Below are 25,993 nucleotides of genomic sequence, written 5' to 3'. Positions count from 1 at the left end.
TTATAACAAGGTATATCCTGTTTAATCTATAAAAACGTTTACATTTTGTTTGGTACATGTACTAAAAAAAAACAATATCTGCTATACTATTTATTTATTTGTTAATGTGCAAAATTTATTTTACACAGAATGAAATTTTATTTCAATAAGAAAATATTAATTCCAACTTAAACTTACCTATTACGAATCTAAAATTAAATAGCCTACAGCATCCTATGAGAATCCTATTTTGATCCTTCAAGATCTTTTAAAATATTCTTTTAGATCTTACCTTATCCTGTAAGAATTCCTTTAAATCCTACAAGATCCTTCAAAAGGATGCTTATAAGTCTTGCAGGGACTTGTGCAACTCAACCCATAGGATTCTTGTAGGATCTGTAAGATCAGTCAACTAGGGTAACCACGTATAAATCCACAATGGGAAACTACGTCCTTTTCAGTTCATTAACATATCAGCATATCAGAAAAGTAAACATGAAAGAACATTTCTTATGTCGATTTCATTGATGTTTCATGCGGTTTATTATTCCTATATTTTCTGGAATTAGAGTAAACATTACACACTGTGCGTACTCTTTTAACTAAATGGGTAAAAAAATTTTATTATTTGGTTTGTAAACTGATGGTTGCTTTATGTGCGTGTCAAAAACTTGATTGAAATATTTTCGGGATTGATCTAAATTTAAATGTTGTGCATGAATATTAAAGCTCTCCTTTTTACCTAATACGATGGACTCAATCTCATTTTTTTTATATTTAGTATAAAGTTTTTTCTTTAAGCAAAAGAAACAGTATTAAAAAGTTTTTAAATTATTATATTTATCATCATAAATCCCAGTGTATTCACTCATTGTTGAGCAGGATCTTTATCTCGAAACTTCTAGTTTAAGTTTTTGAAAGAAGTATTGCATTAAAAGACACAATGTCAGCAACTGCTTGTTAATAAAGCCTCTGTGTTTCAATGGTTTTTCATCTCAATCTCTGTAAACAAATGATTATCTTTAGGAAAAACAAAATTATTGTTAAGTTTTAGACCAAACCGAAATGGTGAAACTTCCCATATTGGATCAATTAATAGAGTTTTATCATATATATTATTGATCAGAATCAATTCTAATATGATCTTTGAGCCTTCATCTACTGCTGCCCTATGCTATCAATTTGTTTGGAGAATTCTTGGGATAAATGTCTTTCAAAGAAGCTGTAGTTTTCTTGCTAAGGGGGCTTTTTTACAAATCAGATTTAAATGTTATCAAAGAAACAAAAACATTTAGGTTTGAAAAGGAGAGAAAAGAAAAACAAAGTGTGATTAAAGGGTTTGCTGTATATATATGCTGACTTATCCTCCTAAGAAAAGAACTGTTGTGACATGAGTATTTACAGTAATGTGAAAGTAGGTTTAGAGCTTAAAGAAAAGAAAATCTCTGCTCATAAGCTTATTTCTCATTAAGTATACCATAAATATTGATAATTTCTCTTTTTTCCTTTTTTAAATTTTTTTTCTATATTCTCCACTGCATGCAAAGCACTGACATAAATTCTTAACAGCACATAAGTAAAACAGTCTTCATTTTTTATTTTCAAAGAATTTTTTCTTTTTAGGTATTCAATTTTTAAATACTTTACTTGTATATTTCATATCAAATATGCCTAATACTTTTTGAAAATAAGTTTTTAATTCATTAATAAATATTATTCCAATAACAAAGCAAAGTAACAGTACAGAATTGACTTCTGCTTTGGAAAAAAAATCTCCTTTAGTCAGAGACTACTCATTTGTGAATTAGCTTAAAATCTGACTGTCAATGATTTGATGATATTTTACATGGCTTATCTGTGTTTTTAAGAGTATTGATATAGATAATGAAATCATCATTTCTTTTTATTATGTTAGCTTTTTTTCTAAATTTCAACTGTTATTACTTTTTATTGAAGTAATCAAAGTATTAGAAGCTAAACAGTTTCTTAAAACTGGTCATTGCAACCTTTTTTATTTATTATTTTACATTTTTTAATTGAATTTTTTTTTACAAGGGTTTGTTTAATTAAATTGAATTTAATGGTTGTTGCAGCAAAGTTTACACAGCTATGAAAACATAACGTTAGATGAAAACATGATGTTAGATATAAAAGAAGTTTCAAAAATTTTAAATAAACATTGACATTCAATGATACAAAACAAAATTCTTTTTTATGATTGCTTAAGACTTTGAAACTGAAGGGCTGATGGCCTTAAGAGTCCTTTCAATCCCTTATTACATGAGTTTTCAAGAGCAGACTCACCAAAAGCAGTCTTTGATGATTTAACATCAAAAAGTTGTTTTTAGGAAATTAAATATACTTTGGGATTTGCTGAAAAACATGTGTCAAACAAACTTCTCTAGTTGACGATGGGAAATTATATAATGCTACTTAGACTATAACGATCAACAAGTTATATTTTGTTCAAAAAATATTTTTTAGTGTTGCAAAATTTCTTATAAATGTTTTATTTTTAACCTGTGTTAATGTCATCATCTCTATTTGTGCTTTGAAATTTAACTAATTGTTCCTCAGTGTTTTAAAGTAATAGTAAATAAATGCTTATTAATTAAAGTGTATTTATATAATTAAAAAAGTCAAACATATTATAATGTATTTAGTATATTTATAACAATCCTTTTTTTTTTTGTTATCTTAAATTTAGATTCTGATGAAAAAATTAAAAAGGTTTTGGTTGAGCAAGTATCATCTAGTTGGAAGGGGTTTGCTCATATTACTTTTACATGTGGATTTTACAACATTATAGAACAAATCGGTAAAGAAAATGACAATGATCAGTTTAAATTGGAGTTAATCCTGCAAAAGCTTTTTGTAATCAATCAATCGAACTATAATGATGTGATTGCAAATTCTCTTTATACCTTGGGAAGGTATGACATTTTGTGGGATGTTGTACTCTATGGTAAGAGCAAAAAACATTAAATTTAGTCAAAAATAGCTTATTTCTGGTGGGATATGACCTAACCAATCCACATTTTGGTTCACTTTACCAAATCACTTTCCAACCCCGCTTAGGTTCTCAGCAACTATGATGAAATGTCTCAGTTTTTTTTTTATAAAGTAAAAGAATTACTTAGCATTATTAATGATGTGTAGTTTACATTTTATTATTGGATTTCTGATTTAAAAAATTGGGGAAAGTCAATTATTTTTAAAATTCATTTTTGACTGGTATAGTTATGTTGCAGTCTAACATTTGCTAAAGTTGAATGTGTTGAGCAGACAAGAAAAAAAGAAAAAAGAAAAAAGTCATTTTTGGTAGCTCTCTATTATAAACTCATGAGAGAATTATGGCCATTAAGTTATTAGAAATTTTTGTGGCATAGCCTATTTGCATAAAATAAAAGTTTCAAAACCATTTGACAAACTGCTGATTTGATTGAGCTCGATAGACTGGTATTTTAATAGAACAATAGAACTTATATCAATCCAGCATTTCATATCTTGTTGACCCTTGTATGTACTTGAGATAATGTACAAAGGTAAAACTAGTGATTTGTTTGCTGCTTGAAGTTGCAGATATTATTTTAAAGAAAATGTTTAATAATCCTTGCCACAGCTGTAACCATGACTTTAATAAGACAGAACCTCTTCTTCAATTCAGGCATGAAATGAGTTTGTTCAATTTAAAATCATCCCAATGTTTCTTATTTTAAAACTTACTTTAATTCACTTTGAATAATATTATCAACAAGGTGAAATTATATTTTAAAATCTAAGAGGCTTGTCTGGATTTAATCTGTTTTTGGTTGTTTATTTTACATTTAGAAAAATTTGACAAAGTTAAGAAAATTTTGATTGAAGAAGTTCCAGCTGATTGGATAAGATTAGCATTCGAAACCTGTTTAAATGACATTGATGGTATTGTTGCACAAATAGAGCAGGAAAATGAGGATGATAAATCAAAAATGGAATCATTCATTGAGAAGATCTCTAAAACTGAACCATTGCAATACAGAAAGATCATTGGATACTACCTTAATGGCATAGGAAAATTTGATATTTTATTTGATTTGGCATTAGATAGTAAGAGTGTTATTTCGTGTTTTTTAAAATGCTTGTTAAGTTTTGTCAAATGACTAACTGTGCTAGTTTGATTAAATTTCTAATGTTAGAACAATATTAAAAAGAAACAGATTTTTCTAATTTTCAGTTTAACTAATTGATGATTAAATACTTTTTATGTTATTAAATGTAATAATATTTTAACATGTATGTAATACTGTTAAAATGACAATAAATTTATATTATGTTAATTAATATAATGTATCAAAAATTTTTTTAAAGTATGATATCAAATACGTATATGTTTAGATTTATGAAAGTGCATATTGTATAAGTTTAATTTTGGGTTAAAAAATGTAAATTTGACTGAGGTTAAAAAAGTTTAAATTCAATGGAACCATGACATATAAAAAAGCAATTCTACTGTTTTGCAATACTGCAAATAGCAAAATAGTAAAGCTAATATTTGGAAAGGGTTTGTATTTAATAGATTTCTTGATATTAAACTTTAAGTTAAATGGTTTGAATAAATACTTCATAAAGTTCGAAATGCTGAGAGCTTTAGAAATACTTTAATTTGATTCATGATGATATAAAGTAAATAGTATTTGTACTACTTGCAATAAAACAACTTTCTCTGCCAAGGAGTAAACACTTGGGATGAAATATTTATTAAATGTTGTCACCATGTAGATTTGTTTCAGAAGAATAAAGAACTTCCTGCAGGTTTGAATTTAAGTGAGTTCAAAGTATCAAGAAAATTACCTGCAAAATAGAACAATTTGCAGTTGTTCAAAAATTTAAAGATCACCTTATTGAAAGATTTTCGGATTGTACTGAAAGTCTTTTTTGTAACTTATATTTGTCTTAAAAAACTAAACATTTTTTGGAAATTTGTTCTAACTTTTCTTTTTAAAAAGTAGAAAGGGTCACATAATATGATTTAATGTTTTTCTCTTTACTTATTCAAAAATTTAAGTTGTAACCAAAATAAATAGTATGTCAATGATGTACAGTATGAACAGGAGAACTTGGAGATTATTTTCATGAAAAAACTATGAAAATATGTTGCTCCAGAAATTGTTGTAGGTTTTACCTTTTTTTCAGTACCATAGACTGTTGAAAAAAAAACAGATTTGTTTTTGTATAATGGTGATGCACTAGGTTTAACTGTTAAAAACCTACAATACTTTTTAGGGAGTTTTGAAACAGTTCATGGTATACTGGTTGAAATCGTTTCGCCCGATTGGAAGAGATTGGCAAATAACACTTGCTTACATGATATTGACAGTATTGTAGAACAAATTGACCAGAGTTACAGCAATGATCAATTAAAAATGGATGCATTCCTTAAAAGGCTTTATGAAGACAAACCTTTAACTTATAAAAAATTGATTGCAAATTTTCTCAATGCTGCAAGTAGATATGATGTTTTATTCAGACTGGGTCAAGTTGGTGAGAATCTGTTAATTAAGTTTATTTTAGCTTTTCTTCAGTATTATTCATGAAATACTTAAATTATTTGATTATGGTGTGTCTGACAAAAAGCATTTTTATGCTTCTTTTTTTTTCCCCCCATTTTGAAACTTGAATGAATGAGCAGTCAGTTGCCAATGCCCACAGTTTTTACAAAGTGACCAAAATTATAAGTATTGTAGATAGTCACAATCAATTGCTTTTTGGAAAATATTTTAGCTAATATATTCCCATTTTTCTTTATTACAGGGTTGTTGCTATTATTAATTCATCCAATATTTTAGGTAACTTCAGTTTAGAAGAATTTTGTTTCTACTTTTGAATTCTTTTACATATTTAAATATTTTTAGAAAGTTCTGAATTGATAAGAAAGCTATTGCTTGAGCGTACATCTGCAGATTGGAAGAAATTTGCTATTTATACCTGCTTACATGAAGTTAATTGTATTATACAGGTTATTGATCTTGAGAATGATAACAATATAATGAAAATGACAGCAGTCCTTGAAAAGCTTAATGACATTAATCCATTACAGTTTAAAGAGTTGATTGAAAACTGTCTGATTACATTGAGAAAATTTAGTGTTTTATCTGCATTTGATGAAGATGGCTATTTCGAAGGAGAAACAATAAAAAAAGAAGATGAATCTGTTATAATAAAAGGTAGTGTTTTTTATAATGACCTTTTGAACAAATTGCCTAGCTGGTGATGTTGTTTTCATTTTTTATTCAAGAAAACATTGCAGAAGTTAGAGAAACTTTACAGCAGTGCATGCATTTATACCTGTCTTGAAAAAATTGGCACTGCATTATTGCCAAGACTGAAAGTGTTTATTTTATAATTTAATGGCTTTTTCTTAGAAATGATGTCATTTTTTTTATAGATACAGTGGTTTTCATAAATATAGACGCACTCATATTTGAGAATTGAAATTTTTAGTTTTTTAATTATAAAACAATAACGAAAAAAGATTTCGGTTTAGTTTTTTTTCTATTTATAAGATAAATACATACAGAATACAAATTTTTTAAAAAATTTACCAAAAAGATACAAATTAGGTACAACTACATGGTATTAAAAAAATAAGACAAAAAAAATTATTCATAAATTTAGACGGACGATACATTAGGAGACGTAATTTATGAACCAATCAATATTTTGTGTCACCGCCTTTTGCTTTAATGCAACTAAGAACTCTTCTAGGCATAGGCTCAACAAGATTTTTGCACAACGCTTCTGGGACCCTATACCAGGTCTCCTTAAGGACGTTCTTCAGCAGGCTAAGTGTAGAAATTTGAAACTTTGCCAATTCATGGTCAATCCAAGCCCAAATGTTTTCAATCGGGTTCAAATCAGGTGAGTATGGAGGCCACGGTATTGTCTTGATATTATTATCCTTGAACCACTCCTTTGTATAGTATGCAGTATGTGCAGTAGCACCATCTTGTTGAAGTTTCCATGGTTTATAATTAAGCATAAGCAGGTCAATTGATGGAATTAGGTTATTTTCCAGTACTTCTACGTATATTCTGGAGTTTATTCTTCCAGTGTATGTTTGGCACATACCAACACTAGAGTTATGACATTTTTTGAATCTGTTGTGACCATACTTCTATAACCTAAGAAATGTTGATTAATTGATAAAAAAACTGGTCTAATGGTAGTCTAGTTGCAAAAATATCCTCCCCCCTTGATAACAATGTGATTTTTCATAGATTACATGAGGACACATAAAGCTTATTTCCAACCTATTTATGAACAGCCACAAAAATAAATAAAACTAATTTTAAATTGTATTTAGTATTTATAAACTACATATCATTGAAGTTGATCAATAAAAGTAATTATTTTCAGCAAGTATTTTAATGCTTCACAGGTCATTCTTTCCAATAAATTTCATATTTGCATATTCCCATTTTTTTTGAATTTTGAAGGAGATCTTCCATCAATTTAACGCCTTGTTCAGCAATGATGTTTGTTCTTGGAATATGAACTACACTATCTTCTTTGCTCCAGTGTTTCATAAAGCACTTTAAAGCAGCTGTACTCTTAATTTCAGTCAATGTATCAAGCATATAGTCATATGATTAATCATCAAATAATTGTTTGCTGAACCAAAGTTTTTTCTATTGATTTGCAATAAAAGTTGCTGCACTTTCAAGTTCACACCTCCATGTTGGTATAAGAAAATAGGCAAGAAGAACATATGATGCTTTAAGTTCCATCTAGCACTGTGCATTGGAGGAAGCATGTGCCACTTAATTTTTGGTAATTTTTTATGATTCTTGAAGTAACTAAAAGCTTCACATAACTCATAAAGGAATTTGAAGTCATCTTGCCATCCCAAGTTTATGTAATGATTAGGCTCAGCTTCATATGTATAATTTTTTTGAAGATTTTCATAATTTTTGGTTAAGTCCTTCACAAATTTATAATCAAAACCAGGACTTGTTGATTTACAATTTACAAAATGATCCAAAACGTGTTTTAAAAGGAGATCCAGTATATGATGCGGCCATCCTAAATATTGTGGTTTACTAAAGCCTCTGGTTTCCATTTCATTTTGTATTTTTAAAACTATACCATTTAATCTTCCTGTGTTTTCTTCTCTTGTGTCACATATAATCATTGAAATACATTTCCATGTATCAAAATCATTTAGCAGTTTTTTAAATGCTTCAAAAATATCATTGGATTTTCCAGTTTCACATTTAACAATTCCTAAGTTAATTTTCCTTTTCTCATTTTGAAGTATCACAACTTGGTATTCAGTCTTGTTTATTTTCTTTCCATCAAAATGTAGGCAGAATTGTTCTTGTACTATTTTAGCAACAATTTTCTTTGTGTTTTCCCCTTGCCTTATAGTTGATCTCCATATTCCTGTCTGACTTGGAGTTTCTATTTCAATACCTTTTTCAAATAACTTTTTACAGATTCTAGTTGATTTATTTGTACTTAAAGATTCAGTTATCACAAGATTAGATGCTAACTTTGTTCTATTATATACTATCCTTCTTGATTTTTTTAATTCCATTGGTTAATAATTGTCTTGTGAATCTAAATCTGAACCACTTTCTTCTGATGCAGTTGAACTGCTAACTGGACAATTATTTGCTTTGCTGGTAGAAGTTGTATCTTTTGCATTACAAACTCTGACTTTTGAAGGATGTAATGACACTTGTGTGTTAGTACTGTGACCAACTTCTCGTAAACTTAATAATTGTATGTTATAAAATTTTTTATCTTCCAGACAAAGCCATATGCCATTAATATTGGTGATATCAAAAAGATCTCCAAAAACAGAGCATTCTTCCTTTTTGCCAGGCTTTTTAAGATACTTGTAATGTTTTTCTATAACCTTTTGAACCTATAAATTTTTCTTCCAACTGATTTTTTAGAAATAATTAAAAAGTTGAGTTTGTTCCATAATTTACTTATTTCGACAGCAATTAACTTTAGTCTTTCTTTTCTGCTTTTTTCAATTGATGCCAGGTAGTTGTAACGTCCAATAATAAAAGTTTTTTTTAGCATTCTATTAAATGAATCCAATGGTTTTTTAATAAAGGGTAGACCAATTCTTGATGTTATACGTTTTTCAAACGAAATTAAATTTTTTGTCCATACTCTTTAATATTTGTCAACAACAGTTTTGCTATATTTATTTGACATATTAGAAAAATCTAAAATGCATGGATAATATATGTTAGTAATGTTCTATGTTTTAATATTATTTTAATAAAAATACTTTTCTTTAAAAATTTACTGTATAAATATAAAATTAATTAAAAAAGGCATTGAAATGGGTAAAGACAAAAGAAATAAGTAAAACATAAAACGCATTAGTATTAACTAATTTCTGTATTTGTGTAATATTTCAGTTCAGACCAACATATTACACAAGCACATAAAATAGTTTTTACTTAGGTGTGTTTTATGCTTTATAGCGAATTTAAAAATCAAATACTTCCATAATAGTCATAAAAACAACAATATTTTTATTGCATAACTTAATTGTGGGTTGGTGGGGGACATTTTTAAACTATATTCAATATTACTATGAAATTTTAATATAAACTATCAATTTCTCAGGTTTTAAAACTATGGCCAAATAAAACTGTGACAAAAGTTAAAAAAATCATAACCCCTAACCAACACCTTTTTAATTGAAGCATGACCATATTCCTATCGAGCCTCCTCCACTTTGCACAGTCAGTCTAATGTACCTGGCGTAATACTTTTTGTGAGCCATTTTTTTGACTGTTATGTTAGATTTGCGATTGATAAGCTTAAAGTTACTCTCATCACTCCACATAATGTTTTTCCATTGTTCTATTGTCCAATATCTTCTTTCACGACACTATTTTACTCTCCTTTGTTTATCATATGGATGCAGGAGTGGTTTCTTCAAAGCAGAGTAGACTCCAATCTTGTAATTGATAAGTATTCAGCAGACTGTGCTTTGAGAAATAAATGTATTTCGCGTTGTATTGAATTCTGTGGTCAATTCTTTGTAACTAATTCTTGGATTAGCTCTGACAGCTCTAAAAAGGGGACTATCGTCCTTTCTGGTGGTTGACAAGGGTTTACCTGGCCTTGTTTTCTCACTGGCACCACCAGTGTGAAGAAAGTTTTGCTTCATTGTCCAAACGCATTTCTCAGAAACTCCAATTAACCTGGCAATTTCTTTATTACTTTTGGTTCCTTCTTTGATGTGAGCAATAATTTGCCATCTTTCACCTTGAGTAATACATCTTTTGCCCATTTTTTGCGTCTTTTTAGTGCAAAACTAAAACAGCAAATTTTGCCTTAAATCCATCAAACTTCCCAAATAATAACAAAACTTGTCTTTTCTTTTTCTCAGTATCTCCCATTAGTTTTAAATTCATCAGAATTATTTTTGAAGTTTATTTTACTTGTTGATAAAGATTTTTACTAAGTTCAATAACTTATCTTGTCAGCACCTCAATAGAAATCTTTTTGTGTTGACACTTAAAAGCAATATAATTAAATTGCTCCTAATAAAAAACTAAATTCTTTCTGTTTAAACAAAAAAAAATTTATTAAAATATATTAAACAACCTACCTGAATTTTACTTTTTTTAAGAAAAATAAAAATGTTAGGTAAATTTGATTTTAAAATAAAATTAAACTATTGCATGGGGTCATTATAGGAATAAGAATTCCTTAGAGGAATACTTTAAAAATTTTAAGTAAAAAATAATAAAAAAGGGTTCATTTCAAACATCTCAGATTAAGTTAAGTGTTACTAAATATTCAGATAAAATAATCCTGCTAAAGTATGAAAGTACTAATATTTTTCCAGAATAATAAAGACAAAAAAAAAAAGTAATTGAAAAGTTGCCCCTCATTTTATACTCAAATAATGGTTTCCTCAACTGTGATGTCTTCATATTTGGTTTCTTTCGTTTTTAGAAGCAAAACACTTGTTTTAAAATAAAGAGCTACTAAATTTGTCAATGAAATAAAAAAATTTATTCTATTTTAGTATTTTAAAACTCCACATAGAATTACTATGTAATTTTGCTCCTTTCTATTTTTCTTAAAATGTTTTGTAACATTTATAATAATTTAAATTTAGAAATACACAGTTGCTCCGTTTGATTTTTAAAATTTGTTTGCCTTAGTTTCAGAGCATATTGAAAAAGATAAAATCTTGATTGAGCGACTATCACCTGACTGGAGGAGGTTTGCTTTTAATACTTACTTAAATAACGTTTACAGTATTATAGAACAAATTGACGAAGAGAATGACAATAAAGAATTAAAAATGGCTGTGTTTCTTCAAAAGCTACATGAAATCAATCCATTTGGCTATAAAGAAGTGATTGCAAACTCTCTCTATAATTTAAGAAGATTTGATATTTTGTTAGAAGTAGAAATGGATGGTGAGTTATCAATTTAATGTCTGTGCAATAAGTAATTAAGTTTATATCTATAATTAAGTTTAAGTATTTGGTGGTAAATTAATTTCATGCCTCTGTAGAAAAACAGCACACAACTAGTTCATTATGTTGTTAAAATGATTTGGTGACAAATATACTATATATTGTGTAAGTTCTTTGGTGACATCTTAATCAAAAATTCTTAAGTAGTTTGTACCCAATCTTTAAAGCTTGTAATTTGTTTAAACTTGTTAAATGCATCAAAAAAGGCTCTCAACTGTTAGCTCCTGATAAAGCTTATTCATTTGGAAGTGGCACTAAGCATTTATATTTCTTGCATATAACAGCATCTTTAATTGCCTAAGTTTTATATATATCCTTGATATATCAAACTTTTATTTCTTTCAATTTATTGTTTTTTATATTTTTTTTCTTTTCGTTTCAGAAAATTTTAAGAAAGTCTATAACATTTTGGTTGAACGAGTATCAACTGACTGGAAGAGATTTGCACGTGAGACTAATCTAAAAGATGTTGATGCTATAGTTGAACATATTGATGAAGAAAATAAGGATGATCTATCAAGAATGTCATCATTCCTTGAAAAGCTCATTGAAACATGTCCACATGAATACAAAGTGATTATTTCCAACACTCTCACTGCTTTAGGAAGATTTGATGTTTTAGTTGGGATGACTTTAGGCGGTAATTAAGTTTCAGCATTTTCAAAATCTCCACATTTTCATATTGAACCAAATGTTGTTGCATAAGCTGATGCTTACTTCATAGTTTCCTCAAATTAGAGATATTATTGAAGTAAAACTTTTGTTCTCTGTTTAGAAAATTATGAAACACTTCGACAAGTTCTGATTGAGAGAGTATCAGCTGACTGGAGAAGATTTGCGCGACACACTTGTGTACCGGATATAGACAGTATTATAGAACATATTGATAATGATTACCAAGATGATCAGTCAAAAATGGCTTTGTTTCTTGAAAGACTGAATGAGATCAGTCTTGTTGATCATATAAATTTAATTGAAGTGTCTCTTAATAAAATTAATCGCTTTGATGTGTGTCTTGGAGTTGCATTGGATGGTAAGAGACTAGTTTGTTTTGGAGAATGTTTTTTGAAATTGTATTTATTTCATTAAAAAGCATCATAATTTTTACTTGATCGTTATTAGATCATTATTTTTAGTGCAAATTTTTAAGAACCATCTTCAGATCTGAAAACCATATGTTCGGCAATTTAAATTAAAAAAAAAAGAAATTTAATTTTCTTTCCTTAATCTTATTACAAAAATGAAATTCAAATCTGAAGACGGTTTATAAAAATTTGCACACAATCTTATTACACAAACAAAACATTTTCAAAATATATTATTGATTTGAGTTTCTCATCATATCTATGATATTTTTATTGCCAAATGTTAATGACTGAATTACTTGGTCTGGGAAAAAGTTCCTGACGCTTTTTTAGTATAATTTAACTGGTTTTTTTAAAGTGTGAAAATAGATTTATTTAAAGCAAATATGACCCATTATGATTGATGTTTTGCCATTTTTCGGATAGAGCCAAGATGCCATTGGTGAAGAACTTCTGTGGTTTCTAGTTGAAAAACTGTATCAAGAGGTTTTCACATGCTTCTTTTGGAACCAGCTTATTTCCATTGAGAGACTTTTGCAGAGATTGGAATAGGTAATAGTTAGAAGGTTCTGTCATAGTGATGCAAAAAATCTTCCATTCAAGCTCTAGCAACTTTTGACAGGTCATCAAAGAAGTGTGTGGGGGTTTTCATGATGAAAGACAGCACCTTTCCAATTATTCAATATGGACCATTTTTTTTCAATTACCTAGCGTTATCTCTCAAATTATCCACAATAGACTTAAGAACAAATTGTCTGACCAACTAGAAGTAACACGTAATGGGTGATTCCCTTCCAGTCTTACCTCAGCATCACATTGTTAGGCATCAACCCTCACTTCACAAACACTTTTGATGGCTTACCACCCCTTATTCATGATCTTTTTGCCTCTGATTGTCATATGTGATCCATAATGTTTCAGTAGTATATTGCAGATGTAAATTTGACCATTTATCGAGCTTTTTTTTAGACCTAGCTTTCCATAAATGGTTTAAAACAGTTTGGTGATCAATGTTTAGACCCATAACAATATTAACACAGCTGATATGCTTATCTTGCAAGACTTTTTCAAGAACTTTATCAGCTTTTTGATTGATTTGATGACCAGAGCATGATTCATCTTTCACAATAAAATTGTCAAACAGAAGTCAGCTAAACATTTCCGTGCAGCTGATTTTGATAAAGTATCTTCACTGTATGCAACACAAATTTTTTTCATAAACCTCCGTAGAGTTTTTTTTTTTGTTGTAATAAGTTGCTAAATATTAAGCTATTTTTTATTACTTATCTCCATTTTTAAACGCAAACAACTTTCCAAACACTGCTCAAATTTTGATGTTTAAACACATAAATCAGCGAAAATTTCATGAGCTTTTTCCCAGAACTAATACAAGAATAAAAAGGATTTTTTGTTTTGAGTTAAACTATTTATTTTAGAAAATTTAATTTTTTTTTTGCTGCCATCTTTAGACATGCAATAAGATTCTGAGGTTTTGATGAATAATAAATGCATAAAATCTTTTTTTATTTTCTTTTTTTTGTTTACTTTAGAACATTTTGAGAGTGTTAAGAAAATTTTACTTGAGCGTTTATCTACTGATTGGAAGATGTTTGCATATCTCACCTCTTTGTATGAAGTTCATTATATTATAGAACATATTGATCATGATTATGATAATGATCAATTAAAGTTGATGGCTTTTCTAAAGAAGCTTTTTGAGTTAGAACCTATACACTATAAGGGGATTATAAAAAATTCATTGATAGCTTCAAAAAGATATAGTATTTTACATTTATTTGAGGAGGAGAATGCTGAAGAAGAAGAAAAATTATTAGTTCAGACAAAAGGTATTTTTCAATAGTGATTGTTTTATAATGACAATCTAAAAGTCAAACTTTAAAAGAATTAAATCAATTGCTAAATCTGGGTTACAGTAGTTATTGCTTGAATTGTTTGTTTGAAAAATATAATGAAGTTTTGTAAATTTATTCTCAAGTTGTTAAAGTACAAATTATTGTTTTTAGGAATCAATCATCCATCAACACTGAGTAAAAAAAGTTATAGAGGAAACTATTTTTATGGGTTGGGAAAATATAATGAAGCTTTAGAAATTTATTATCAAATTGATAAAACACAAACTGATGATTTAGGAATTAATCATCCAGCAACATTGGATACAAAAAATAATATTGCAAGCTGTTTGAATCGAATTGGAAAACATAATGAAGCATTAGAAATTTACTATCAAATTGATAAAATACAAGCTGATAATTTTGGAATCAATCATCCATTAACATTAGAGACAAAGAATAATATAGCAATCTGTTTGAGAGATATGGGAAAATGTAATGAAGCTTTAGAAATATATTATCATATTGATAAAATACAAACAAATAGTTTAGGAATCAATCATCCATCAGTGTTGGATACAAAAAATAAAATAGCAAACTGTTTGAATCGATTAGGAAAGCATAACGAAGCTTTAGAAATTTACTATCTAGTTGATAAAATACAAACTGATGTTCTACGAATCAATCTTCCATTCAAATTGGGTACAAAAAATAACATAGCAAACTGTTTGTATGGAATGGAAAAGTATAATGAAGCATTAGAAATTTATAATGAAATTCATTCAGTACGAATTGATATTTTAGGAATAAATCACAAATTAAAATTGAATACAGAAAATGATATAGCGCTCTGTTTTAAAAAAATGCAAAAATATAATGAACCTTTAAAAATTAATTATGAAGTTAATGAAATGCAAGCTAATGTTATTCCAATCAATCATCCATCAACATTAAACAGAAAAAAATATATAGAGCAAGCTTTTTGAAAGAAATAAGAAAATATGATGAAGCTTTAGAAATATATTATCATGTTGATAAAATACAAACTGATGCTCTTGGGATCAATCATCCATCAACATTAGACTCGAAATATCATATAGCAAGCTGTTTGCAAGATATGTATAAATATGACAAAACCTTAAAGCTTGATTATCATATTGATAACTTACGAGCTGGCATATTAGCAATCAATCAACCTCCAACATCAGATGCAATAAGTATTATAGCAAGCTGTTTGCAAGGAATGAGAAAATATGATGAAGCTTTAGATATATATTATCATATTGATAAAATAAAAACTGATGTTCTTGGAATCAATCATCCATCAATATGTGAAACAAAAGGTGATATAGCTACATGCTTGATAAATATGTATTACAATGATAAAACCTTAAAACTTGATTATCATATTGATAAATTACGAGCTGGCATATTAGCAATCAATCAACCTCCAACATCAGATGCAATAAGAAATATAGCAAGCTGTTTGAAAGAAATGAGAAAATATGATGAAGCTTTAGAAATATATTATCATATTGATAAAATAAAAACTGATGTTCTTGGAATCAATCATCCATCAATATGTGAAACAAAAGGTGATATAGCTACATGCTTGAGAGATATGTATTACAATGATAAAACCTTAAAACTTGATTATCATATTGATAAATTACGAGCTGGCATATTAGCAATCAATCAACCTCCAACATCAGATGCAATAAGAAATATAGCAAGCTGTTTGAAAGAAATGAGAAAATATGATGAAGCTTTAGAAATATATTATCATATTGATAAAATAAAAACTGATGTTCTTGGAATCAATCATCCATCAATATGTGAAACAAAAGGTGATATAGCTACATGCTTGAGAGATATGTATTACAATGATAAAACCTTAAAACTTGATTATCATATTGATAAATTACGAGCTGGCATATTAGCAATCAATCAACCTCCAACATCAGATGCAATAAGAAATATAGCAAGCTGTTTGAAAGAAATGAGAAAATATGATGAAGCTTTAGAAATATATTATCATATTGATAAAATTCAAACTGATGTTCTGGGAATCGATCATCTATCAACATTGGACACAAAAGATAATATAGTAAGCTGTTTGAAAGAAATGAAAAAATATGAGGAAGTTTTAGAATTACTCTCTCATGTTGATAAATTAGAAACTGATATTCTTGTAATCAATCATTCATCAACATTAGATTCGAAATATCAAATAGCAGGCTGTTTTCAAGAAATGTTAAACTATGACAGAACCTTAAAACTTGATTATCATATTGATAAATTACGAGCTGAAATATTAGCAATCAATCAACTTCCAACATCGGATGCAATAACTAATATAGCAAACTGTTTGAAAAAAATGAGAAAAAATGATAAAGCTTTAGATATATATTTTCATGCTGATAAAATTCAAACTGATGTTCTTGAGGTTAATCATCCATCAACATTGGACACAATAGTATATATAGCAAGCTGTTTGAAAAAAATGAGAAAATATAATGAAGCTTTGGAGATATATTATCGTGTTGATAAATTAAAAACTCACGTTCTTGGAATCAATCATCCATCAACATTAGACTCGAAACATCATATAGCAAGCTGTTTGCAAGATATGTTAAACTATGACAGAACCTTAAAACTTGATTATCATATTGATAAATTACGAGCTGACATATTAGCAATCAATCAACCTCCAACATTTTATGCAATAATTAATATAGCAAGCTGTTTGAAAGAAATGAAAAAATATGATGAAGCTTTAGAAATATATTATCATATTGATAAAATAAAAACTGATATTCTTGGAATCAATCATCAATCATCATTAGACTCGAAACATCATATAGCAAGCTGTTTGCAAGATATGTTAAACTATGACAGAACCTTAAAACTTGATTATCATATTGATAAATTACGAGCTGACATATTAGCAATCAATCAACCTCCAACATCGGATGCAATAAGTAATATAGCAATCTGTTTGAAAAAAATGAGAAAATATGATGAAGCTTTAGATATATATTTTCATGTTGATAAAATACAAACTGATGCTCTTGGAATCAATCATCCATCAACATGTGATACAAAAGGTTATATAGCTATATGCTTGAAAGATATGTATAACTATGATAAAACCTTAAAACTTGATTATCATATTGATAAATTACGAGCTGGCATATTAGCAATCAATCAACCTAGAACATCGGATGCAATAAGTATTATAGCAAGCTGTTTGAAAGAAATGAGAAAATATGATGAAGCTTTAAAAATATATTATCATATTGATAAAATACAAACTGATGTTCTGGGAATCAATCATCCATCAACATTGAACACAAAAGGTTATAAAGTAAGCTGTTTGAAAGAAATGAAAAAATTTGAGGAAGTTTTAGAATTACTCTCTCATGTTAATAAATTACAAAATGATGTTCTTAGAATCAATCACCCATCATTACTAAATTCGAAATATCATATAGCAAGCTGTTTGCAAGATATGTTAAACTATGACAGTATCTTAAAACTTGATTTTAATATTGACAAAATACGAGCTGACATATTTGCAATTAATCAACCTCCAACATTGGATGAAATAAGTAATATAGCATGCTGTTTGCAAAGAATGAGAAAATATGATGAAGCTTTAGATATATATTTTCATGTTGATAAAATACAAACTGATGCTCTTGGAATCAATCATCCATCAACATGTGATACAAAAAGTTATATAGCTAGATGCTTGAAAGATATGTATAACTATGATAAAACCTTAAAACTTGACCATCATATTGATAAATTACGAGCTGGCATATTAGCAATCAATCAACCTCCAACATCGGATGCAATAAGTATTATAGCAAGCTGTTTGAAAGAAATGAGAAAATATGATAAAGCTTTAGATATATATTATCATATTGATAAAATAAAAACTGATGTTCTTGGAATCAATCACCCATCAATATGTGAAACAATAGGTGATATAGCTACATGCTTGAGAGATATGTATTACAATGATAAAACCTTAAAACTTGATTATCATATTGATAAATTACGAGCTGGCATATTAGCAATCAATCAACCTCCAACATTGGATGTAATAAGTATTATAGCAAGCTGTTTGCAAGGAATGAGAAAATATGATAAAGCTTTAGATATATATTATCACATTGATAAAATACAAACTGATGTTCTTGGAATCAATCATCCATCAACATATGATACAAAAGCTTATATAGCTAGATGTTTGAAAGATATGTATAACTATGACAAAGCCTTAAAACTTGATTATCATATTGATAACTTACGAGATGGCATATTAGCAATCAATCAACCTCCAACATTTTATGCAATAATTAATATAGCAAGCTGTTTGAAAGAAATGAAAAAATATGATGAAGCTTTAGAAATATATTATCATATTGATAAAATAAAAACTGATGTTCTTGGAATCAATCATCCATCAATATGTGATATAAAAGGTTATATAGCTACATGCTTGAGAGATATGTTTTACAACGATAAAACCTTAAAACTTGATTATCATATTGATAAATTACGAGCTGACATATTAGCAATCAATCAACCTCCAACATCGGATGCAATAAGTAATATAGCAAGCTGTTTGAAAGAAATGAGAAAATATGATGAAGCTTTAGATATATATTTTCATGTTGATAAAATACAAACTGATGCTCTTGGAATCAATCATCCATTAACATGTTATACAAAAGGTTATATAGCTAGATGCTTGAAAGATATGTATAACTATGATAAAACCTTAAAACTTGATTATCATATTGATAAATTACGAATTGGCATATTAGCAATCAATCAACCTCCAACATCGGATGCAATAAGTAATATAGCAAGCTGTTTGAAAAAAATGAGAAAATATGATGAAGCTTTAGAAATATATTATCATATTGATAAAATACAAACTGATGCTCTTGGAATCAATCATCCATCAACATTGGATACAAAATATTATATAGCAAGATGTTTGAACGAAATGAAACCATATGAGGAAGCTTAAGAAAAAATGTTATCAAGTTGAAGAAGTGAAAATTTCGTATCGTAGTGAAGTGGTAGATTTTCTACATATGACGTCATATCGCAGTGAAGTTTCAACAGTTTTTTTATAATTTTAATAAATTAATAATTAATTCTTTACAATTTCGTGATCGAATTACATTTCAAAAAGTAATGGAAATAGCTGATGTTTATAAAAAGTGGGGTTATTCTGAAGCTTCTGAAATATATTGTTATTTTGGTTTTCATTAATCATTTTCTTTTAAGGAATACGTTATCTATATGATTTTTGAGTTTTTGATAACTTCCATGGGTCATTTTAATCGGATATTCTTCAAGTTGATGATTAAAATTCTGAAGATATAGTCCGTAAACTAACCCATATAATGATAGGAGAAATCCATGTCGATGGAAGCAGTTTAAATTAGTTAAAGAAGTTAACAGTTGAATAAAATGCCTTTGGAACGAGTTGTAAGGTAGAAATAATGCTTCATGGTTTTAAATTAGGATTTATATTTCTTTCAAATTTCCACGCCGCTACCTTTCCTCTGCGCCTATATTTTCTTAGAGTTGTTTTAACTGGAACTCCGGTGTAGCAGCTTAAAATAACTCCCTGTAAAAAAATACTCCCGGAGTACTTATTTCCTAGTCAAAAAGTACTCCCCCAGTCATTTTAAGCTAGTAAATAAATACTCCCTTTAGTAAATAAGTACTCCCAATGAGAGTACTTATTACCATTTAAATTAAATTCGAAAAGCAATCTTTTAATGACAATTGATTTTACATTTGTAAATTCTGTTTTGTGGTAAATTGAGCAGTATTATGTTATAGTTAAGTTCTTAAACTTATTAAAAACCAAGTGAACTTAGTAGTATATCAAGGCTGAAAAAGGATTTGAAGACATTGCGATGCATCGCTTGTCGTAAAATTGTTCCTTCAATATCGAAAGTAAATTTTACACACACTTAAAATAAAAAATGGCGAGACATTTTGATTTTGTTGCAATTGAAAAGTACCTTAAAGAAAAAGTTTATCCTCTAGAAATTAAAGCTGATAAAGGAAAGAAATCTAATTTTCGAAAAGCTTGCAAAAATTTTAGCATTTTATCTGGACAATTACTATACCGTAGCAAAAAGTTAGTCGTTGCTTGTAAAGATCAACAGCAAAAGATAATATCTGACATTCATTTTGGTCTTAGTGAAAATTCCAAAGCAAAAGCAATGGCCTCGCACCGTGGAAGAGATGCAACTCATCACAAAATCTTTAGCAGGTTTTACTGGCACAATATTAAATTCGACGTAGAAAAGTTTATTCAAAAGTGTGATCAATGTCAAAAACATGGTAGAATAATAAGTTCTTCAACAGAACTGCATTCCATTCCAATTGTAAGTAAAGCAATGGAACAAGTTGGAATTGATGTTTGTAATTTGCCAGAGGTTGATGGTTTTAAACATTTAGTTGTCTGTATAGACTATTTCACAAAATGGTCAGAAGCTAAACCTCTTAAAAACAAAACTGCTGATTCAATTGCACTCTTTTTATATGAAGTAACCTGTCGACACGGGTGCATTAAAATACAAATTAATGATCAAGGAAGAGAGTTTGTAAATGAAGTCAGCGAAAAATTGCATGCAATTACAGGAACTGAGCAAAGGGTAACTTCTGCTTACCATCCCCAATCTAATGGCTTATGTGAGCGTCAGAATAGAACTATAAAAGAAGCATTAGTTAAAGTTCTTGATGAAAAAGCTGTAGAATGGCCCTACATTATTGAAGGAATTTTATTTGCACATCGTGTTAGCAAGCACACTTCAACAAAATATTCACCATTTTTTCTATTATATAATCGAGAACCCACTTTACCTGTAGATGTTAAATACGGAATGGTTGATATTAAAAAGCATGACATTGAAAGTTTTGACAGAGAAACTTTTGATACAGTTCTTACTTCTTTTATTTCTTTACGAGAAAAAGTTTACCATACCGCATTCAAAAACATTCAAACTGCTCAAAATAAACAGCAGAAAGATTATAATAAACGCCATCAAGCACCTCATTTGATTGGAATTAATGATAAAGTTCTTTTAAAAAATCAAAAAAGGATAGATAGAAAAGGAGGAAAATTTTCATTTAAATGGCTTGGTCCATATACAGTACATTCAATTTCTAAAAACAACTTGTGCACTTTGGTTAACCAAAAAAATACTACTCTAAAGAAAAAATACAACGTTACTTTACTTAAGCCATACATTGATAAAAATAAAAAGTCATTATATAATGATATGTTGAGTTCTTGTGTTGAAACTGAAGAAAAAGTTACAAGTTTATGGTGCATGTTACCTGACGAAGTTGTTGAAATGATATTGATTAGTGCAGTGAAAACATCCATTATTGTTACGGAAACATATCAATCGTTGTATCATACCTGTAAGAGATTTAAAAACATTTTGCAACAAAAAAAAAGTTTCTTCTTCCGCGTATTTTCCTTAAATTTCAAGATCACGAACTCTCAAGTTTAATGCAACGGAACAATAGAATAAACGTAAGTATTCAAAAGTTATTAAAAATATTTGGATCTTTTAGTGGAGTTGCAGCTTGCTTGAACAATATTGTCAATAATGAAAAATGGAAATCTGCATGGATTATCATTTGTGCAGAAAAACATTCATGGTTTACAGTTGAACAAACATTTTGGAAATCACATCAAATAATCAATTCAGTTGACTCAAAAAAGGCTTTAAAACCTCAAAAACTATGGTTAAATTTTCCAAATCTTTATCATCTTAAAAATGAAGATAAACAGATTTTGTTGTCTCATAATTCGTGGCTAAATGACAACATCATGGATGCTGCCCAAATGCTTATTTGTAAACAGCTAGGACCAAATGCAGAATTCCAATCTGTACTAAATTCTCAAAAATGTTCAAATAATCCATACCAGCCAGTCAATACTGAACATATTCAACTTATGCATAATGGTTCATGCCATTGGTTTCTTACATTTTGTTCTAATGGAAGAGTCAATATTTGTGATAGTCTTTATGATTCACTGAATCCTGTTTCTTTGAAATGTGTTCAGTCTTTATATAAAAACAATGTTAATAGTAATGAAGACTTACTTATAACTTTTCTGCCTGTACAAAAACAAACAGATGATTTTAATTGTGGATTGTTTGCTGTTGCCTTTGCAGCCGAATTATTAGTAGGTAAATCACCTATGGAAACGAACTTTGATGTATTGAAAATGCGGGGACACTTGTTATCATGTTTAAAGTCTCAGCATCTTTTACCTTTTCCTCAAAAGAATTTTTTTTGTTTATAAATATTGTATTCAAACACAATAATTACAACTGTAAAACTTTATAAACTGTAAATAATTACTTTTATCTATTAATTATTTTTTTGTACCAAAACCGCAGGCCAAAAATAGTGCTGGGTTCCAGTATTAGCATTTTTTTAGAAAAGAAAAATTAGGAAGAAATTTTTAATAAGGGATTTTCTCATGATAATCCCAAGGAATCATAAGGATTTTAAATACTACAAGATATAACTGTTTAAAATAAAAATAAAAAATTAACCATGGGAAACCCAATAAAATGCCGATTAAAGACGATTACCAAAAAAAACGGTACAAGTAGAAAGAAAAAATATCCTCTTGATAAAATTTGGAGGTGCCACGGTATTTTTATAATATTTTTGAAAACTTTAAAGGAAGTAAAATAATAAAAGATGCAACCTCTTTTCAATGTAAAAATACTGTAAAAACCATCTGTTTTTTAACCAATGTTGTTACGCTTAAAATTATTTAATCAGTACGCATCAGAGAGATGCGACGCGCCACCTCAAATTCAGTGTTATATTTATATATTTCAAAATTCAACTTTAGGGGAGTACTTATATCCTGGGGGAGTATTTTTATCCCAGGAAATAATTACTCCCGTGAGTAATTATTTCCTAGGATAAAAATACTCCCGGAGTACATATTTCCTAGGAAATAAATACTCCGGGAGTATTTATTGACGGGATTAACTTTAGACTGCTATACCGGTTTTTTATATTTACATCAATAGGCGATACGACAAAAACGATATATTAAGATCAAACTTATCACCAGTGGGGTATAACTCGGCAAAATTTGCATTAAATTCTTGTAATTGCTGACGCAAAGGCTTCTGGGATGTGTAGTACAGCCAGATTGTAAACATAAATTACGAAAAACAAATAAAAAAAATACAATATATACTTTGCTATTGCACAATTCAGTTGACTTTTATATATTTTTCCTTTCAACTATTTTAATTTGTCAAAGTATAGTATAGAATACTAAACAATGTCTGCTGGATTTTGCGCAGCTCCTAATTGTCAACATAAACGAGGAAAAAATGTTGATAAATGTGTGTCATTTTTTCGCTTTCCAAAAGATAAAATTAGGTTAGTATCTAGTTTATTAATATATATATATATATATATATATATATATATATATATATATATATATATATATATATATATATATGATATATATTCTCATTATATTATACAAATATATGAATGCATAATTTTTTATTTCAGATGTAAGCAGTGGGTTATCAATTGCCGTCGCAAAGATCTCGACAAGAAAACTTCATTAAAACTAAATAAATCATATGCTCTATGCAGTGAACATTTTGAGCCAACACAATATTACCCAACAAATATTGGAGGCAAAAGAGCAATTTTAACAGCAATTCCGACCCTTTTTAATGTACCAAATCCTCCTCACAAAATTTCTATTAAAAGAAAAGCACCTGCAGAAAGATTTCTTCAGTCACACAAAAAAAGTAAATCAATTACAAGTGAGCAGTCTGTAAAGTTACCATTTTTTTCTTGTACAGACACTACCAACACAGAAGAATTAAATGTAAATGATAAAGCTAAAAAACAGATGGTAAATTTTCAAAAAGTAATAAACTTAAATCGTGTTAAAAATTATCGTTTAAACAAAAAACTATTGTTTTTAAAAAAACATAATGAAAAATGCAATGGATCTATTGAACATATTTGTGATCTTGCAAAGAAATACCTCTCTGAAAACCAGATGAAATTTTTTGAGAGTCAACTTAGAATGAACAAGCGAGCAAAACATGGAAAAAGGTGGACAGTACATGATAAACTAGTTTCTCTACGCATCTTGTATCATAGTCCACAGGTATTTTGTATTTTGAGGCAATTTTTTACTTTGCCAAGTAAGACAACTCTTCTTCTTTTTTTGTCAAAAGCATTTGGAAACCTACTGCCGGGATTTTCTGCAAAGGTTTTTGCTTTACTCAAAATGCGAGTCAATTATATGAATGTCAATGAACGCAACTGTTGTCTAGTATTTGACGAGATGTCTCTCAAGCAGCATATAGACTATGACAGAAATCTTGACCACATTATTGGTATTGATGAAGATGGGAAACAATTAAATCATGTTTTAGTTTTTTGGTTCGGGGTATTGCAGTAAAGTGGAAGCAGCCAATTGCATATTTTTATAGCAACAACTCAGTTCAATCAGTTAAATTATCACCTATAATATTAGAAGCTATTGACAAACTGACTTCAATTGGGCTACATGTACGAGCTGTTGTGTGTGACCAAAGTACTACAAATGTTTCAGCTTTGAAGTTACTAGGGTTCCTTAAAACAAGACCGTACATATTGCCTTCCACAATTCAAACAAATGTATACATAATATTTGACCCTCCACACTTGATAAAAAGTCTTCGAAATAATTTAATTAGACATGATATATCTACAAACGGAAAAAATGTATCATGGAAATACTTGCAGTCTTTTTACAATATAGACAAGCAAAATCCAGTTCGACTTGCTCCAAAGTTGACAGACAGCCACCTTGAACCTTGGATCTTTACTATCTATGAGAGTAAAATTGGCAACACAAGTTTTCAGTCATCAAGTTTCAGCAGCTATGTCCTTATGTATAATCGCAAAGCTTTTACCACCTGATGCTTTGGCAACATGTGAATTCATTAAAAAAATTGACACTCTTTTTGATATAATGAACTCTAGAAAATTAAAAGCAGACAAACCAGTTAGGTGTGCATTAACTGAAGGAGAAACTATGAAAACCTTGGAAAATATTAAAAATTGGATTTCTACATGGCATTATGAAAATGCTAGAAGTCAGACTAGTATTTCCAGTCACTGGGGACTTATAACAACAATAAATAACATTATGACATCGTCCAGAGAGTTACTTGATGAAGGTTTTCATTTTGTTTACACATCACATTTCAATCAGGACTGTATAGAGAATTTTTTTCGATTATACGAAGTAAAGGTTGTTGGAATGACAGGCCAACAGCCAAGCAATTCAAGTCTGCATACCAAAATGCTTTACTACTTTCTTCCATTGAACAAACAAAGTCTAATACAAATTGTGTTTCAGAATCTGATTTCACTGCAGCAATATCGTTAGAATCATGTCTTAATTTGGTATATGAACAAAGTAGTGTAGCGAATAACTCACTATTCAATGAAACAA

The 25,993-nt window shown here is 28.8% G+C and overlaps 1 protein-coding gene and 1 pseudogene across 1 annotated transcript; one reads left to right on the top strand and one right to left on the bottom strand.

Moving 5' to 3' along the window:
• The window catches only part of LOC149877859 (uncharacterized), a 219,495-nt pseudogene that overhangs the window by 110,690 nt on the left and 82,812 nt on the right, over window positions 1-25,993 (bottom strand).
• On the top strand, window positions 1,119-16,928 carry LOC149877869 (uncharacterized). Its single transcript, XM_090074254.1, has 10 exons — window positions 1,119-1,203; window positions 2,687-2,944; window positions 3,811-4,068; window positions 5,245-5,502; window positions 5,874-6,185; window positions 11,169-11,429; window positions 11,872-12,129; window positions 12,265-12,522; window positions 14,125-14,421; window positions 14,599-16,928. Exons 1-10 carry the CDS (start codon window positions 1,119-1,121, stop codon window positions 15,408-15,410), a joined length of 3,057 nt encoding a protein of 1,018 aa, XP_089930380.1. The 3' UTR covers window positions 15,411-16,928.

Source organism: Hydra viridissima, unplaced genomic scaffold (genome assembly GCF_058129835.1).
Source record: "Hydra viridissima isolate aposymbiotic clone 2 unplaced genomic scaffold, HvirCarnegie_v1 scaffold_16, whole genome shotgun sequence".
Classification (NCBI taxonomy): Eukaryota; Metazoa; Cnidaria; class Hydrozoa; order Anthoathecata; family Hydridae; genus Hydra; species Hydra viridissima.
This window is presented reverse-complemented; position numbering and strand designations above follow the sequence as displayed.

Excerpts from the sequence above, each read along its gene's own strand:
- LOC149877869 (XM_090074254.1), top strand. The coding sequence starts at position 1,119 with ATGATCTTTGAGCCTTCATCTACTGCTGCCCTATGCTATCAATTTGTT. Across the intron at positions 11,430-11,871 it reads GTTAGAAGTAGAAATGGATG|AAAATTTTAAGAAAGTCTAT; the intron begins GTGAGTTATCAA and ends TTTTCGTTTCAG. Across the intron at positions 12,130-12,264 it reads AGTTGGGATGACTTTAGGCG|AAAATTATGAAACACTTCGA; the intron begins GTAATTAAGTTT and ends TTCTCTGTTTAG.